General features: G+C 49.0%; 1 protein-coding gene across 1 annotated transcript in view; it reads left to right on the top strand.

Moving 5' to 3' along the window:
- PKD1 (polycystic kidney disease 1 (autosomal dominant)) overlaps nt 1-18,301 on the top strand; it is a 98,614-nt gene that overhangs the window by 24,846 nt on the left and 55,467 nt on the right. The window contains exons 2-3 of the mRNA XM_014936391.1: nt 16,151-16,222; nt 17,330-17,401. Of these exons, the coding sequence (XP_014791877.1) occupies nt 16,151-16,222; nt 17,330-17,401 (144 nt within the window). The remainder of the gene's footprint in view (nt 1-16,150; nt 16,223-17,329; nt 17,402-18,301) is intronic.

Below are 18,301 nucleotides of genomic sequence, written 5' to 3'. Positions count from 1 at the left end.
TTTTTTTTTTTTTTTTTTTTTTTTTTTTTTTTTTTGTTGAACGTCAGTTGCATTTTTATCATATTTGGATGCTGTGAGCTCGGGATGGCTGCGCAGCGCAGGGCGAGGCGGGGAGACGGGTAACATCCCTGTTCATCACTAGCCCCATGGCCCTCAGGAGCAGACCAGGCTGGCTGAAGACCAGTGCCCAAAGGGTTTAACCAGCAGACCTATAGCTTCTCCTGCTCTGCAGACCACGGTGGGAAGCAGCCAAGCCTCCCTCCGGCTCCTCTGGTGCTCATTTTGCTGTGGAGAGCTGTGGCAAATGCTGCTTTTCAGAGGTGACTGTGAGAAACGGCCCTTCTCCTTGTCTCTCCTTGGGGTTTTCTTTAATACAAGAAGAAATTGGGCATCGGGACCCCAAGTCTGGCCAAAGTCTCTTGAAGGAGACCTCACAGAGGGGAACGCTGGTCCTGGTGGCCAGTGTCAGCCTGGCAAGGTGGCGGATGTTGGTCCCCCTGGTCTCTCCGGGTGGGAAGGGGAGCGGGGCACCGGGATGGGGATGGGGACAGGGATGGAGCCGTGCTCCGGGCTGGAGCCGGACGAGCGTTACATAACGCACCGCTCCGCTCCCGAGACACGTTCAAATGATTAATTGGAGGCTCTGGCAGCCGCTTCCCTGTAATAATATTTTAAACATTACTTTTCCACTGGTCCTTGCCAGCGATCGTTATTTTGCGCTGTGGAGGCTGTAAAATTTCACTTCAAGGATGGGTTTCACTCCCGTTACAAAATGTGTCTGGAATGTGCAGATGTTTCCTTCGGGGAATAGCGAGCCAATCCGCTCTAACACATCATCCCCACGGGGAGGACTCAACGTGCTAAGCAGCCCTATTCACAAAATCACAAACAAACACACACACACACACACACAGCCCTGTGGAGCTGTACCCGGGCCGGGAATGTCACTCAAAGCCCTGTTGAGGTAGAAAGCCCAAAAGTCTAGGCTGGAGGTGCAGAAGGCTTTTGGTCTGGGCTGCTGCTGGGGTGCAGGGACACATGTGCTGGTGGCAGAGAGGTCCCACTCTGCAGCCCGCGGGCGCTGTGCATGGTGTTGTTGCAATTGGCTTTTAGACACATATTACTGTTTTCCAGAGACGGATTGGCAGAACTATGAAAACTTTGGCTTTCCGGGTGCAAAATAACATCCTGCAGGTATCCAAGGGTGTGCATGCCAAGGATGGAGAAGAGTTGCTGTAGATGCGCCAGAGTTAGAGAAAGCAGAGAGATGGGACTTAATTGGAAAAAAAAAAAAGTTTGCATGGAGTGAGGAGAACACTGAAATACACTTTTTATGGAACAGTCACTGGTGGATGAGAGCAGTTGGGACTTCAAATTAAAGCTGTAACCATCCCTGAGGAATATCTTGTGGGGCTGGTCCTGTTTTTGTAGGAGGATCCAGGAGATTGCTCTTTTTTTTCCCCTTTGTGTAAATTTCTTTCAGTATCATCGTTACCCCACGTGATGGGAGAAACTGTTAGGGGCACCACGTCCTTAGAGAGGACCTTTTTTAGGGGTTGTCTGTCGTGCATGAGGGATAAGTGCCTGGAGCAGATCTGCTGTGAGTGCTCCTGAAGTCCTCCCGCTCTGCCTGCTCCCCTCCGCTCTGAGCCTTGTGCCTCCTGCAAGGCTGTTCCCATCTCTGCAGGTCAGGACGACCAGTCTTCCAGGGATGGGTGCTGTCTTTCTGCAGTTCCAGATGGTATATCTGGACTGTCTTAACCTGCGTCAAGCTGTGTTGCATGAAAACCTGCCTCTAGTGTTGTGAGAGCCTTTTGGGCCCATAGCATCTCTAGGGAGAACCTCATTTGACAGATTTTGGTGATGGGGTCTGCCTTGATCCTGATGTATTAATCAATGTACAGGGCTACCTGGCCTTATCCCCTGCATAAAACCCTGGAGGAGAGATGAAGGCAGTTAGGGAAAATAAATATAGACGGTACAGTACAGGGGAAGAGCAGTGTTGGTAGTGGTGAGTATTGACTGAGAGCTCAAGTCCATCAAACACTGATGAGCAAAAGAGTGCAAGGAAAAGCCCGTACTTAGCAAAGTTGAGAAGAATAAAGAGTTTTTCTAGTACATTGGGAACAAAAGGAATTAAACGATATTGGTCTGTTAATAGATGGACATGGTCAATTTATCAATGAAAATACAGAAAATGAAGGACTTCAGTAAATATTTCTGCTTTTTATTTGGAAAAAAGCCAGGTGATGTATTTGTATCATATGAGGATGATGAAACACTTTCCACTCCAACAGTAACTGAAGAGGATGTTAAACAGCTGCTATTAATGTTAGACCTTCTTAAACCAGCAAGTTCAGATATTTTGCATCCAAGAATTTTAAAAGCTCTGGCTGAAGAGCCCTCTGGGCTAATAATGTTCATTTTTAGTGGGTTTGGGGGCAGTAGGGAAATTCCCAAGGACTGGATCAAAATGAACGTGGTGCCAGTGTTAACAGAAGGTAAATGGGATGGTACAAACATTTATTAGCCTGGTGTCCTTATTTTCTAGCCCAAGGAGAAACAATACAGTGCATAGCATGGACATTAGCTAGAAGTTAAAGGGGATAGTGTAATTAGTGGCAATCAACATGGAAAATTCACTTATGGAAAATAGATCTTATGAACCCCTGCATTTTAAGTAAGTTTCCAGATGGAGTAGATGAAGATGATGATGTTGATGTAATACACATATGACTTCTGTAAGGTATGTCACATATATTTGTCAGAAATCGGAATGAAAAAAATCAGCACTACATATATTAAAGGGATTAAATACTGGCTTCAGAACGTAAGAATAAACTGGACTCGTCATGAAGAGCCGTGCTGCAATGGAATCTTGGAGATTGATTGCTGGCTGCCTCCCTGGTGGATTTGTCAACAGAGTGGAGGAAAACAAAAAAGCATTAGTGATACTGTACTGAGAGTGCCGAAGCGCAGAGGAGGAAACGGAGCTCTGCTTTGGTTGGAGACTTGGTTACAGAAAGGAGCAAAGATGCTGCCGAGTGTAAGATCGTACATTTGGGACCAAGGAAGACAGGTCTGCTGTGTAGGATGAGAACCTTCCCCTGGAAGGCAAACACTTGGCCAGAGGATGTGTGGTAGTCAAGCGTGGAATGAAGGATATGGCCACCATAATGATTAGTGCAACCCAGGGATGTGTAAGCAGGGAACTATGGAGCAGAAGGGTTGTATTTCCTGGTGTCCTCACTTCGTGGAGATAGGGATGCCCTAAAGAATCCAACCAGAGTCGTATCTGAAGGACTGTGTACTGTGAGGCAGCTGGTGTTTGCTGCACCAGTGAGAAGTGGTGACTGCAGTGTGGGGAGTGTTTCTGGTTAAAATTAGGAAATGTAGTAGAAGAACCATCAGTTTAGTGGGCAGGCGGAGTGAATCCTACTCCTGGAACTCAGGCTAGGCAAGTTCAGACTCGAAATAAGCCTGACTTACCAAAGACAGTGATGGCCATCCCATCCCTGGGAGTCTTTATGTAAAGATGGAAACATTCTCTAGAAGGATGGGGAAATGCTTGCTTAGGCTTCATGCAGGAACTGATTGTGAAGAGCCCTATGGCTTGTATGGGATTTCTTGGGATAAATGATCCCATTAAAAATATGGGTCATTCTCCTTGCTCTTTGTTAGTGCAAGAAGCAAACTGCCAAGAGGGAAGGGTTAGTAGCTTTGTGTCCTTTCACCCCCTTTCCCCAAGCTGGCTCAGGTATTGGGTAGGTCCCAGGGCTTCAGAACATCTGGAGATCCTGTCCCTCACTGAGGAGATGGGGAGACCACAGAAAGCAGACATAACATCAGGATCACAGGGAAAATGCAAACCGGATTGTGCTGCAGCCGTGGTTTGGCCAGGTCTTGGGTCCTGAACACGATGCACTTTTCTTTTTGCTCCAGGCTCCTCTGGTTTGTGGATTTTCTGTTCGCAGGCAGTGGGCTGTGAACTCTGTGGTTGTGCTCGGCATCATTGTTTTCACAGAGCAGGACCATTTACTTTGTGCTGTTTTTAGCACTCTCAAGTGCTAATGCAACTGCTCCAGTCCCGGAGTTTTCTCTCTGGAGAAGAAGAAAAGAAGTGAGGGGCTCAGCATCTCTGCAGCACAGGCTGCGCTGCAAAATGTTGCTGGAAGTTGTTCTCCATTGCTGATAACACGCTGCCAGGCCTGGACCTAGTTGAGTCTTCCTGGTCTCTACATGTCCTTTTCCCAGTCCCAGCTATTTTTAGTTAGCATCCCATGCTTGGAGCTGAAGGGTGTTGGTGAGAGCTTGGAACAGGGAGTCTCTTAAATAAAAAGAAAGGTTGTTGGTGGAACATATCGGAGATGAAGATCACTTGACAGACAAGGCTAAAATACACACAGAAATGTTTTTCTTAAGCAACCACCCAGGTACTTGGAAAACTTGCTCGTCTGCGAGAGATTGCTCTTAGCTAAAGGTCAGACAAATTTGTACTGTCAACTCCGAAAGGGAAAGCGTTTGAGGGAGTGTTACCACCCGTGGGAAGTGACTGTCGAGATCTGGCTTCGGGGCCAGCGTTACCAGGGGCAGGTGGAAAGTTGGGTCCGTTCTGGCACCGAGGTGTTGGAGCCCATGGAGCCAGGCTGGTGGCACCCCTGGTCATCTCTGCTCCCCTTGTCCCACGGGAGTCACAGGCTGGGGGATTTTGGAGCAGGACTTGGGGGCTGGAGCTCAATCTTTTGCAAATGACTGAGGAGGAAATGGCCACAAAATCTTTCCACCGGGACTGCTCGCCTTTGTGGTGCTCTGGCAGCAGAAGGTCCGAAGGGAGGAGTGTGTTGTGCTCAGCCCGGGCTGCTCCCACACCTGGAGGGATAAAGGGACATGGTGACACTGTCCCTCAGCTACCTTGTGGCATTTGGCCTTGAGACTTTCCCTGTCTGTTCTCTCACTGTTTTGGATCCAGGGTGCCCCATTCACCTCTGCTTTACCTGCCACGCGTGGGTGGCTTTGGCTGGTAGATGATGTTACTCCTAAATCCTCAGTCCTTCACAAACCCCCGCTAAAGGCGGTGTTTTGCTGCCTTTGCTTTGTTTTCCTCTTGTTTGTGCTGTCGGTGCCGTGCGGTGCCTGACAACATACTGACTGTTCTCCCAGTGTGAGAAATGAGGGAAGAACTTCCCAACTGTTTGAAGAAATTACTTTTGATCTGATACTTCCTTATCAGTCTCACTCTCTCTCAGCTGGCTTGAGCCCTGAATTCAGCTGGGAAGTGGCATTAAGTTTTTTAGAAATCTCTTCAGGGCATTTCAGAGGATCAGACGGGCCCTGGTTGATGGCTCTCGTGATGTATTGATGCCCTCATTGTTCTGCTGTTCCTTTTGGGATATAAAACACGGATGCCCCAGAAGTTTTCCAAGGAATGGGCTATACAAATATTTTTTCACACTGTGTCAGTGTTTGCAAACTGGATGTCTGCTTTGGAGAAGGCTTCCCTGGAGTTCTCTCCATCTCTTGGCTTCAGCTCCTGTATCAGCTCAGCAAAGTCTCTCTGAGTATCGTATTCAACAGCATCCAGAGCCCCCTGCATCCTGTGAGCATTGCCTGTGGCTCTCATTTTGTTGTGTATAGCAGATCTTACCGTGCTGGGGAAAAATAGCATTGTGTTTTTATTATTTCTTACAGAGAAATAATATCTCTAGAGGCTAGCTATCCAAGCAAAGGGCTGGAATTATTGGCTTATTAAAATAAATACAAATAGAATAATAAAAAAACAGGACCTGAAGATTATGCACTCCATCCCCTGCCCAGTGAGGAATTAATATCAATACCTAAACATTTATTGAAAACTCTTCACTTTATGTGAGAAAGATTAAGCACTTAGTAGCTCAGCTGTGTAATTCCTAAATTACAGCTTACAGATGGCTCACTTTTCATGGTAAAATAAAATGTCACTGGGCTCTGAACATGCTGACTTGGAAACACTCTGGGTTTTCAAGAGACCAGAGCTGGGTGTTGGAAGAGCTGTGTGTTGGCGTGCAAGGCCACGGGACCTGGGGGCTCCCTGGACTCCTTGGCTTTTTAGGGGAAAAGTGGATATCTGTGTGTAGGATTTGTATCTGTGGTTGGATTTGGGCTACAGACATCTAATAACACTCTGCTTGAGCTCTGCCATGTGTGCTGGGAAGATCCTTGCTTTTATCGCGTCTTTGGTTTCTTTGCGAACTTTCCATGAAACAAATGTATATTTTGCAGGGCTGACATTTGGCTGGATGAAATTGCAGACAGCTTGTTTACGTGCAGCACTAATTATGGACATTAACTTTATTTAAATATTTGGGTTGCTGCTTTCCCAAGCTGAAGGTCTTCCCAGTTCCCGTCTTTTAGTGTGATGTTGCAGAGGCAGAGCAGGGCTGGGTGATGCCTGATGTTTCAAGCCTTATTTTATTCCACATTGAATCACCTCTTGGCAGTGGAGGGGAGGACCACGTCCAGTGCCAGCTCAGGTCAGTGCTGGCTTCTGGTTGCTCAGGTGGCTTGGAAGGTGGGACCTGGCATGAAGAGCCTCTCTGGTGGTTGTCTCTGTAGCCAGCTCCTTTGCCCACTTGAGTGCCCTGCAGAGGCTCTTGCTGACCTCCACAAGCACAGGAGGCCCCTGGTGACTCCCCAGTGCCCCCCTCGCCTTTGGCTCCATTGTTTCGGGGTTGGGAATGAGGAGATGAAGTCAGTGGAAGTCTAAGAATAACTTGTAAAATGAGCCGTGCTGCGGGTCCCTGCGCAGACAGCAGCGCTCCGGTTCCTGGGAGCCTCTTGTGTGAAAAAGCCCCCACCCAGCCCTCCTGGCCGGGGAGGAGAGGGATGGAGCGCATGATGCCATTGCCTACGAGCCGGCCCTGCCAGAACATGACGTCGCTTCATGAGGTAACACGTCCCCTTTGTTCGAGTGGCTTCATCCCTGGTCCGACTTTATAACCATATTTGGGAAAGTCTGCGAAAAGCTGCTGGCTGCAGGGATCCAAGGAGCTGCTCTTTGAGTCTCAGCTGCGCTGCAGACAGCTCCCACCTGGAGGGTCAGGACACCCTGGCCATGATTGGGATGCCCTGGCTGTGGTGGGGATGCCCTGGCCATGATTGAGATGCCCAGGCTGTGGTGGTGATGCCCTGGTTGTGCATCCCTGGCCATGGTGGGGATGCCCTGGCTGTGCATCCCTGGCTGTGATGGGGATGCCCTGGCTCTGCATCCTGCAGATTTATGCAGCCTCACCTCCTCTATCTGATCCAGGGACGGGGCACGGGCACAGGAGCAGAGGGAGTGTGGCCAAGCAGCAGCTGGGTAGGGACTGTGGTGTCACCTGGGGTGTCCTGAGCTCTTAGCTCGGTCTCATGCAGGGTTCAGGGATAAGTCTTTCCCATACTGCTTGAACCACAGGCTCTCACAGCCCCTTTTCCTCAGGTACGGGCAGGGACACAGCCACCCACTGCCCAGCTTCAACCCTGAGCTCACCCCCTCTGCCAAGAGCCAAGGGAGTGTTTTACACTTCCCTGTGGGCAGCCACCTGCCTTTCAGAGGGGTCGTGAAGAACCTGTGGCCCTGACCCAGCGAGACAAATAGGACTTACTCCTACAAATCTGAAGGTGACGTTGTGCTGGTGCTCCGGGAGAGGCTTGTGGCAGGATGAGGCAAGGCAGTGGGATGAGGAAGGAGCATTGCTTCATCCCCATCGCTCAGAGGGGAGCGCGCCGTGATGGAGTGACCTGCTCATGGTCCTGCAGCGAGTCTGCAGCTGAGCTGGGAGTTCCATCTGGGTCTGCTTTGTGTCAAACCCAACTGTCTCCTGGCACAGCTGCCTTGCAAGGGCATATGTGAGAGTGCTTTGTAGTTCCCCCAGGAGAGCACAAAGTGTACAGAACATTGCAAAAATGCTTGTATCCTTGCCTTACATTTTCATATCAACAATTATGATTTTGCTGTGGGAAGAAAAACACTGTTTTTAGATGAATATTTGTGAAAAAGTCTTTGGGGGCAAATTCCTTAGCAAGAGCTAAGACTTGGGCCAGCATTTGAAACTCGTAAATTGAAAATGAACAAATAAATTGTCATCGTGCTGCGACAGCCTCGGGGAGACAAGGGTGCTCGCCACCATCTGCCAGTCCCAGCGTGCGGCTCTCTCTGCTCAGGACTTGCCCTCAGCAGCTGCTGGTGTCTCCCATTGAGCCTTCCTTTCCCTGGATCAGTCTCTGCATCAGTCCCTCCATTTCTGCATTTGCTCCCAAACAGCCTTGCTGTTCTTTAGAAGCACATTCTGCAGTGGAGTCTCCGGGCACAGGGATGAAATGGAGCCTCCTCTGGGTTGGGTTCATCAGTTCACGGTGACCCACAGCTCCATGGCTCTGGGAAAGACAGGGGTGAAACCCACCAGCAAAAGGCCCCTCTTCATGTCTGGCTGCAGCTCTCGGAGGTGATGTGCGGTGGAGCTGGAATCCCTTTGCCTTGGAAAATCCCTGCTTCAGTGTGATTGAAACCAGTAGCTGGTGATGAAGATCTCCATATGCTGTTGCCCTCCTATCTGTGCTGAAAGGCTGAGAGCTCATCGTGCGGGAGAGCTGTTGAGACTGTTCCTCCTGGCCTGCCAGTCGGGGTGTCCCTGCACCTGGTACAAGATGATGGCATTGGTCCTCGTGCCCAGCATGAAGAAAAATCTGTGGTTTTCAGATTTCCATAGCCACTGTGTCAAGAATCTCTATCCCCCCCTCTGCATGCAAGCAGTGTTACTTCTACTGTGCTTCCTAGGAGAGGTGCAAGCCAAAAGACGAAGAAAAAAAAGGGATCAGATCAGCAAAAAACCTGTAATTTTTCCTGGCTCAAGCATGCAAAAACACATAGGGTTTTTCCTCCTCTTTTCTGGAAAGTCTATTATGTACGTCAAGCAGTACCAGCACAGCACTGCTGCATGAGGCACCACGCTGCCTTTTATTCCTGAGACCGGGGAAGTGTTTGCCATGGTAACTCCTAAGGCAGCGTTTCGGCTGTGCAGGCGACCTCTGGGGCAGTTTGCTGCTCTGTTGGCTGACGGGGGGCTCTGGAAGCAGTGGGCTTCATTGGGTCTCAAAAGCCATCCAGCGTGTCCCTCTGTCACTTGTCCTCTCTGGTTGCAAGGTCTGGAATGGTGCAGCCTGGCTTTCAGTAGGGGTGAGAAATGGGAGCATTGCTGGGCTTTGCTGGTGGTCTCTGTGCCTTTTTCTGCTTGCTTCGGTCATTGCCTCTGCTCCATGGTTGCTGCAAAGCTTCAGCCATGAGAGCTGCCAGGGACAGAGCACCTTTGTATTCACTGGTGGGTGTTTGGATGAAGCACGTGGACTTTGTGGAGATCAGAAAGGGGGAACTGTTTCCACTGGAAGATGTGCTTGGGAAAGAGAGCACTCAGGCAATCTGGGAAAGGCTCTGGAGCCATTAGTGGGGCAGAGAAGATAATTAAAAGCAGTTATTCAGTGGTCACAGTGCCGAAAACTAGGCAGTGTCCAATGAAGTGGTGCCTCTACCATGTTTCAACAAACCAATGAATGTACTTCTTTTGTAAAGCACGTGAATTACGGAGTTTGTTGCTGTAGGCTCTTGTGGAGCCCAGACTGGATCAGGAAGGAGTAGACAGTGTCGTGGAAGATCAATCTGTTGGTGGCTGTTAAATCCAACAGTCTGATGTAGTCTGTGGCTCTGAAGGTCCTCTATTGCTGGCTGCCAAGAGCTGGGAACCGTGTTGGGGAAGGAGGGCTTGCTGGGAGCTTTGGTCGTGCATCTCCCTCAACACCCAGTACTGACCAGTGTTGGAGATCTGATATGGGGCAGGATGGACCCTTGATTCCAGCTGTTGCTACATCCCTGCAACCATTCCTGCTGTTAAAACACTTTCTGGACCAAAACGGGGCCCATCCCTGTCCCCAGGACTCATAGTTTGGTCACACAAACATGAGGCAAACTTATTTCTGGGGAGGCTGTCCTGGATGAGGGAAGACTCTATGACTGGTGGAGGCTTGTGGGGAGAGCCCAGCCTGGCTGATCCACAGGGAAAAAGTGATTTTGCCTGAAGGACAGGGTCTCTCTGTTGCAGATGCTCCATGTACTCTCCCTGTGTGTCCTCTTGGGCCAGCCCAGCTCAGGAAGATGAGCTGTGAGATAGAAAAGCTTTTCCCTTGTCTGCAAGGGGACCCAGCATCCTGGAGGGCAGATGCTTTATCCCTACTACACTGTTGCAGGCCCCTTAGTAGCCACTGTAGAGGCTCCCGTGCAGGCTCTGGATGGAAATACGACTGTACTCAAGCTGCTGTCTTTCCCTAGCACCTCTGGAGCTTCACTGACCCACAAAAATCTTAGCTTTTACTGTGTCTTACAAACCTGGAGCTTCTTTTCTATTGAACCGCTGCATCTCTCCCAGCCTGCATGAAGGCTTCTCCCTGCACAGACGCTTCTCTCCGTCTGTGGATGCTTTTCCCATTACTGTTCTGGCTGGGCTCCACGCACCAAAAGGGCTGGGGAAGGCACAAGCCAGCACTGCCCCCCCTTCCCTTCCCTCCCCTCCCTTTTTTTTTGTGAAATGAAGGCAGAGCGGGCCCACAAATGACATAATGAGAGCATGACATCAGGCTTGGCAGGCGGAGGCGTGCTATACTCTGCTCAACATTATATGTTCTGTGGAATTAAGGAAAAAAAACAGCAGTGCACCAAAAAAAGCCTGTCCACCACAGCGCTGCAGAAATAAACCCCTGGCTGCCCTGGGCTTGCCGCTGTGGGGCCGTGGAGCCCGTCTGAGCATCGTGAAGGGGACAAAGCCCTTCTGCTCCCTTCCACCAGCAGCTGCTGGAGGGCAGCAGCCGGGTGAGAACACACCAGCACTCGATGCTTTTCACCCCCAGAAGTTATCCAGCCCCGTCTGTGAGAGATGTGTCTGTGACTGATCCATCCTCTCACTCTCCGGGAGACGGGCTGCTCTTAGCCCCGCGCTACACACAGCTCAGGAGAGGTTCACTGGTGCACCCAGCATCACACGGGGAGTTGGTAGCAGAGCTGGGATGGAGCTGAAGGCTCCCAAGGCTCAGGTTGACGCCCTCATTACCAAATGTTCCCTCCTCCGAAGCTTCACCTTCCCCCCGTGACCAACTCCCCTTCTAGAAGAAGTTTTTTTCAAACTTCCTTTGCTAAGCATGTAAATAAAAAGTGTGAGTATTTACTGAGGCACTTGGGGAGCTCTCTGCAACGCATCTTTAACACGCTTCTTGTTTTACACCATAGTTGTTGGTGGGTTTGGGTGCTCCTTGTCCCACAGAGGTCTATGGAGAAGTGGGCCAGCCTCCTCTGGCATTAATTGGCTCCATTTTACAGGTGTGGAAACTGAGGCAGGATCGAGAAGTTGTGACTTGCCCGTAGCTGCTCTCTCGCAGGCAGCACAGCGTGTTCTCAAAATTCCCCGTGGCACAAAGAAACTAGATTTTTCTTTCTTCTCGTGGAGAGGGCGGCAGTCTGCGTGTGCAGTGCATTTCAATGGAGAGCCTTGTTTTCTGCTGGCTTCAGCTCTGCTTTGAACCTGCTCCGAATTTCCTCCAGCCTGGCAGTGGGCTGGGAAAATACAGTCGTGGCAGTTTGTGGCACTGAGAGCCTGAGCTCTGTCCTACAGCCTTTGCATTGGGTTTTATTGCTCAGTATTTCCTGATTATTTTCTTTTTTTTTTTTTTTTTTTTTCAACCTAGCTTGGTTCACAGCCATCTTTCCCATGCCAGGAAGGCATAATATGATTTTCCATACAAGTTGGAGAGGGACCAGTGGGAGAAGGCAAGCAGGCGGCTGGGAGCCCAGCTCACCGATGCGTGGCTGGAGGTGGCAGGCGCTGGCATCTGCCACCATTCCTTCCTTGCTTCTCCAAGCTGTCCTGTCAGCAGGAGCTCTGCTTCTCTTGCAGGCTCTGCACCAAGGAGGTCTGGGGATCTTGAAAGCTGGGAGGTTTTATACCGGTTCCTCGTCAGATCGTGAAGGCAAGGGTAGAAAACAGCAAGGGAATTGTGCTCTGGTCTTACGTACCTGTGTGTTGCCATCTAGTGCCTGGTCTGGATGGAGGACAGCAGCTTCTCTGCAGGTCCTGCATGGGAGTTCAGGCTGTGGAAGAAGGAGGGTGGGGGCCAAGGTCTTGGGATCCCTTGCAAAGCATGCAAGTTGTGGTTAAGTGACAACGTATCCGAGTATAGACAGAGCTTGGATTAATTATAACCTCCAAGGGTTCAGAGAGCCTCTGAAGCAGCCTTGCTTGGGAGCTGAGTCCCAGCTTTTTCCTCTGAAGCCCACGGGTGGAGCTTCTCTGCAATGACTTCTTTTATTATACCTAAACTTCCCAGTGTGGGCTAGGAAGTATATACATTGTTATTACACCTGTACAGATAAATATGACTTAGTTTAATATGATACGCAAAAGAATAAATTTCATCCTTAAAAGAATTGCTTAGGGGCTCCACTCATCCTCTGCTTCATAGTCATTCAGTAAGTTTTTGTAGTAAAATAACTGTTTGATTTTTGTAGGTTTTTGTTGTTTGGGAATTTCAAACTCTTGTTTTGGGGTTTTTTTGCCCATTTTTTCTTTTTTTTTTTTTTTTTTTTTTTTTTTTTTTTCCTGCAACCTAGCTTGGTTCACAGCCATCTTTCCCATGCCAGGAAGGCATAATATGATTTTCCATACAAGTTGGAGAGGGACCAGTGGGAGAAGGCAAGCAGGCGGCTGGGAGCCCAGCTCACCGATGCGCGGCTGGAGGTGGCAGGCGCTGGCATCTGCCACCATTCCTTCCTTGCTTCTCCAAGCTGTCCTGTCAGCAGGAGCTCTGCTTCTCTTGCAGGCTCTGCACCAAGGAGGTCTGGGGATCTTGAAAGCTGGGAGGTTTTATACCGGTTCCTCGTCAGATCGTGAAGGCAAGGGTAGAAAACAGCAAGGGAATTGTGCTCTGGTCTTACGTACCTGTGTGTTGCCATCTAGTGCCTGGTCTGGATGGAGGACAGCAGCTTCTCTGCAGGTCCTGCATGGGAGTTCAGGCTGTGGAAGAAGGAGGGTGGGGGCCAAGGTCTTGGGATCCCTTGCAAAGCATGCAAGTTGTGGTTAAGTGACAACGTATCCGAGTATAGACAGAGCTTGGATTAATTATAACCTCCAAGGGTTCAGAGAGCCTCTGAAGCAGCCTTGCTTGGGAGCTGAGTCCCAGCTTTTTCCTCTGAAGCCCACGGGTGGAGCTTCTCTGCGTGCTGGGCTGTGGGGTTGGTGTTAGCTTTGGGTGCCGGGTAGATGGGGGAGCTCAGATGGTAATATCTGGCAACATCAGCTTGGTGGTGGTGTGTGCAGAATGACAGCCAAGTTGTACTATCAGGAGAAGAGGGAAAAGGCACCAGGAGACCCCTCCAGCCCCTTCACCGTGACACTGTGGAGTGTCACTGGGGCACGACAGTGCTGCTACCCCAGAGACACACCTCCAAGTGGCCTGATGCCCTCACCAGCTGTCCTGGCCATACAAAGCAGCACAGTCCCTTGAGCAAATCAGAGGGTTGAGGTTTGTTACTTGGTAGTTTATGGGGTTCAGCTCCTCCTGGCCTTTCCTGAAGAAAACCCACTGGCCACAGCCACAGCACCAGGCCTCCTGCACCTCTTGAGTCCCCGCTGGATCACTGGTGTTCCCCAGGAGCTCCTTCCCCCATGCCTGCCGCTCAGCAGGCAGTGACATCTAGTGTCAGTCCAACACACTGTGTGAAAGCGGCGCTGTGTGGGGAATTTGTTGCCTTTTACACATTTGATGAGGCTGGTGGGAGCAGCTCTGCCACTCTGCATCTTCCTGGAGCAGGTACCAGGTCAGTCATCCCTGGTCTTGCTCTCAGGTCAGACTGAAGCTGACTGACCCTTGGGAGTTGAGGATTTGGGGTCTTAGCCTTCAGTTATCTCAAGTTTAAAAGCTTTCCCTGAGGTAAAATGGGATGTTTGCAAAGGGATGTTTGCAAAGGGCTGGGAAAGCTCAGGATCAACCTCTCCATGCCTGGCACTGTGGCAGAGGGATGGAGAAGAGCAGGCCTGCCATGCTGGAGTTCTTCCCTTCCTACCTGAGAAGTAGCAGGATGGGAGGGATGAAGAGAAAGCTGCAGAGAAGGCGTTTGGGCTTGGGGCTGGCTGTCCCAGTAGCCAGGGTGGCTCGGGTGCCCGCTTGCTGGTTGTGCCATCCGTGATGCTGAGAGCTTCACCCTGCCCTTCACATGCTCTTCTCTGTGTTGCCAAGCAGCACTTTTTGAAGAGGCTCTTTGAGATGCTGAAGCCCTGATTTTCTAGCAGCAGAATGGTAGGGTTTGGAGGTCTCTCTTGTCTGGGTAAGGAGCAAGAAGGCTTCAGAGCTGAAACACCATTTCTTTCTGTCTTGGGCTTGAGGTGCTGCCTAAAAAATAATATGGATATTTCCAGGTATTTCAAAGAAGAGAAGCTGTTTTACTGGTCTCCCTGTAAGGTAACTGGTTTGGGGTCTGGTCCTTTCCAAATCTGGTCAAGTAACAGAAGGAGGTGCAGAGGCAGAGGAGTACAGTTTATAGACAATGCTCAAGGAGAAGTCAAGCAGGAGCCTCCCTGAGGAAGGATCTGACCTGGCTGCTGGCATTTGGGATCCCAGCCCAAGCTGGTCTTGTGTGTTTGCCTTGCAAGTGGGGGCTGGAGACAGGTTTGGAGGTGACTTTCCTGTCTCCTGTGCAGACTGTGACTCCCGTGTGGTCTGTGTCAATCCAGCAAGGGGTGCTCTGTATTCTTTAACTATTGTCCCAGCTACACCGAGACAAAAGAACACTGGCTAGGTCAGATATTTTTGCTAGCATCCTTTCTTTAAGTGTATCTGTTGAGCTTTATTTTGCACATTTCTTGGACTTCTTTATTAATGTTGCTGGTGAACTCTTCTGAATCCACTCTCAGCTTGGCAAAGAACTCCTGGACAGCAACATCAGGGAAAATAAACTCAAGCCTTTTAAAGAGATATCCATCCCTCTGACTTAATCCCCAGAGTTTCCTGGAATCATATGTAATTTTCCTGCCAGTTTGGCAGAATTCTTTTCATTTGGATAAATGAAGTTTAAGTGTCAGATCAAACCAAGTATTTATTGATTAGGGGATAAAAATAAGAGGTGAGACAGCAAGGAGAAATTACAGGAGTTGCTTGTAGGAAAAAAGGTGGGAAAGGGGGTGGGCAGGGGAACGTCTCTGTTGACACGAGACGGCTGCGGCTGCAGTGAATCCAGCCCTGTCCGCCTCCACAGAGTTCTGCCAGAAATCCTTGAAGGATAATAACCATTGCATGGGCTCGGAATGAGTATTTTGATGCTGCTAAAAGAAGGTTTTGGCCAAAGGAGATTCATCTGAAACCAAAGAGTGAAGTTTATTGGGAACGAGTGGAGACCGATCAGTGAAACTTTCACTTCTTAGTTGAGTGACATTTTAAAAATGAAAAAGAGGAGAGGGAGCTGGACTGGAGGACAGAAGCAATTTTGCTTTGGATGAGTTGAAGGCTATTGGCGATTAGAGATTTTTTAAAAGGGTGTTCTTTTCATAAGGACAATCTAACCTGATTTTAAGTGGAAAATATTCTTTGTTACTTCTTCTTTCCTTTTAAGCTTTTCCAAAGAGAGACAAGAAGATCTTTAAAAAGTAAAAGTTGAACACATCAATTGTGCAATTAACCATCAGTTCTTTGGCACTAGAAATGGACTTGGAAGTTCCTCATAATTTTTTTCTCTAAGTTAATTACTACTTTAGTCTAAATTATTTCTTAATTACTTCTTAGAACATATATTAGGCTTGAATACATCAAATTTAGTGATGCATTTGTCATGTCTGTAATTACTCTAGATACGTTGCAGAATGGTATGCATATAATGATAGCCCTAATCTCTATCTACACTTTATACAAAGCTTTGAGGAGCAAATTCTTTACAGCTGGGAAAGGTACTTTCTCCAGCTGGGAGAAGGGCTCCTCTTTAACACACCAGAACCTTCCAGGCTGGAGTCTGGATGGAGTTTGAAGAGAGGCTCTTCTAAGGTTTAGTAATGGAGGAATGACAAAATGAAGTTGAACGAAAGCTGAAAATTGTGTTTTCTTTCTCTAGGGATCTTTCCAATAACAAGATCGTTGGTTTAGATGTTCAGATATTCGAAAGTCTGACTTCTCTGGCAAAACTGTAAGTACACACTCTGCCCCTCACTGCATGTTTGAGCTGGTACCTAGAACATATGGTTGTGTTTCATAAGTTAGTTGTCTTCTTGCTTGACCTCGTCTGTTGAGTCCCAGATAGATGCGTCCATGGACTCCTCTCATGGCATTGAGCTGCACAGTCTGGTGATTTGATAGTTGGCATTCAGAGAGTCGGGCAGGATTTGACCTGCTGTACCACTAGATGGAGAGAGGATCAAAGCAAGGGAATGAGATTCGTTGCAAGATGTGTGTTAGTACATGGAAAATTATGATAAAGCTGCAGAGTCCAAATCCCACTTATATTCTGAGGGCATTAGGTACTGAGTCTGGGGTCCTCTGAGAAAAGGCCCCAATGTCCCCTTGCTCCCCGCACCCTGAGCTGTCCCAAAAACTGCCCAGACTTTCTGTGGGCCAGGAGAAGAGGAGAGCTTTGACTGTCAGCAAACTCACTGGTTCAGCTGCTGATCAGATGAGTTGGCACTGTTACTTGCTGATGGTTCATAGATAAGATTAACTGCTTTTTAAAAAAAAATTGGACTGTCAGATCAAGAAAAGCACCAATACAGCCAAAACCAAACCCAAAACCTGCTTTGGTGGTTCCAGCTGAGTAGCTGGCAGCCTGGACAGCCTACTATCTTTACACCTTAAGAGTGTCCTAAAAGGAGAACTTATGGAAGGACTAGGAGCACTGAAACTAGTCTTGAGCATGTAAATAGGCCACCTGGAGAGGTTGTAGAGTCCCCATCCTTGGAGATAAACAAAAGCAGTCTGGACGTGGTCCTGGCAGCCTGCTCTAGGTGACCCTGCTTGAGCAGAGGGGTTGGACCAGATGACTTCCAGAGGTCCCTTACAACCTTAACCATGCTGTGATTCTGTGACTTAGTGCCCAGCTGGCCATTTTGCTGTCATATGCATGTGGCTTTTGAGACTCGAGGTGCTCAGAGAGTGACTAGTATCCAAGCAGAGCGACTCAAGGTGCTCAGAGGGTAACTAGTACCCAAGCAGTGCGTGGGACAGAGGTTAATCCTGTATGTTGGCCAGGGAGTTGCTACCAGCATAATGAACTTTCCTATTAATTTTCCCTTTTTTACAGAGATATAAGCCACAACAAGATTTCTACATTAGAAGATGGAATATTTGATAATTTATTTAATTTAAGTGAAATGTAAGTTTATCCTTTTTGTTTCCCAGTTCTTAATTTAGACCTTTCCTTGAAACAGCTCCTCCCTTCCTGGTCGGGTGGGATGCAACACTCTCTTGGGTAGATCTGCAGCACGTACCCAACTAAGCAGCTGTCTTTTGGACTCTCTCCAGTTTCTTCTTCAGACTGTGTCCTGCTCCTGGCTCCTGTTGATGTCCTTCAAGCCTAACCTTTTCCCAGACATTGTTTCCGTCACCTGGGTACCTCCATCTGCCCCACTGCCTTCTTGGCTTCCCTGCTTCTCTCCCACACCATCTCTGCTGAGGTTCTTCTCTCTGGCCGTGCTCCAGGTCACACTTACTGTCCTTGTTTGTGTTGTCACACCTTGGGACTGGGGATCTAACAAAAAGGGCACTGACCTGCAACCCAGGAAATCCTGACTGAGGTGTCTAAGCCACTTGAAGGCACTTGAAGATGTTCTCCCTTGAAGTGATTCAAGTTCTTAGGTTGATAGTGGTTTTTAATTGAAGTAATTAAGATCTGTGCTGTTATGTGAAGGAAGCCACACATTTCTAGGAGAGATCCATGAAGTCACAGCACAGGGTGGCCGTTCTGTATCTGAATGAGCCAAAGGATTAACCCCGTGCAATTGCTCTTGGCAAGCAAGATGAAAGCTCAGCCGCACGTTCTCCCTGAAGACAAGACACAAAGGGCATTTTCAGCTGTCCATTTCTGCTTAAAAGTGGCACTGAGCAGATACAAAGGATCCAGGCTGGGTCAAAGTGGGTCTGTCCCTGCTAAGGCTGGCCGGCAAAGTGGTGCTTTCAGTATAAAAATCCCGGGTTCAGCCCCTGCGGCAGCCCAGCCCAGCTGGCGTCAGCTAAACAAACAGCTTTCCATCTCTGTCCTGTTCGCAGCTGAGTG

The sequence above is a fragment of the Calidris pugnax genome, unplaced genomic scaffold (assembly GCF_001431845.1).
Source record: "Calidris pugnax isolate Ruff unplaced genomic scaffold, ASM143184v1 scaffold17, whole genome shotgun sequence".
NCBI classification, from domain to species: domain Eukaryota; kingdom Metazoa; phylum Chordata; class Aves; order Charadriiformes; family Scolopacidae; genus Calidris; species Calidris pugnax.
Note: the sequence above shows the minus strand (reverse complement) of the source record. Positions and strands in the feature narration are given on the sequence as shown.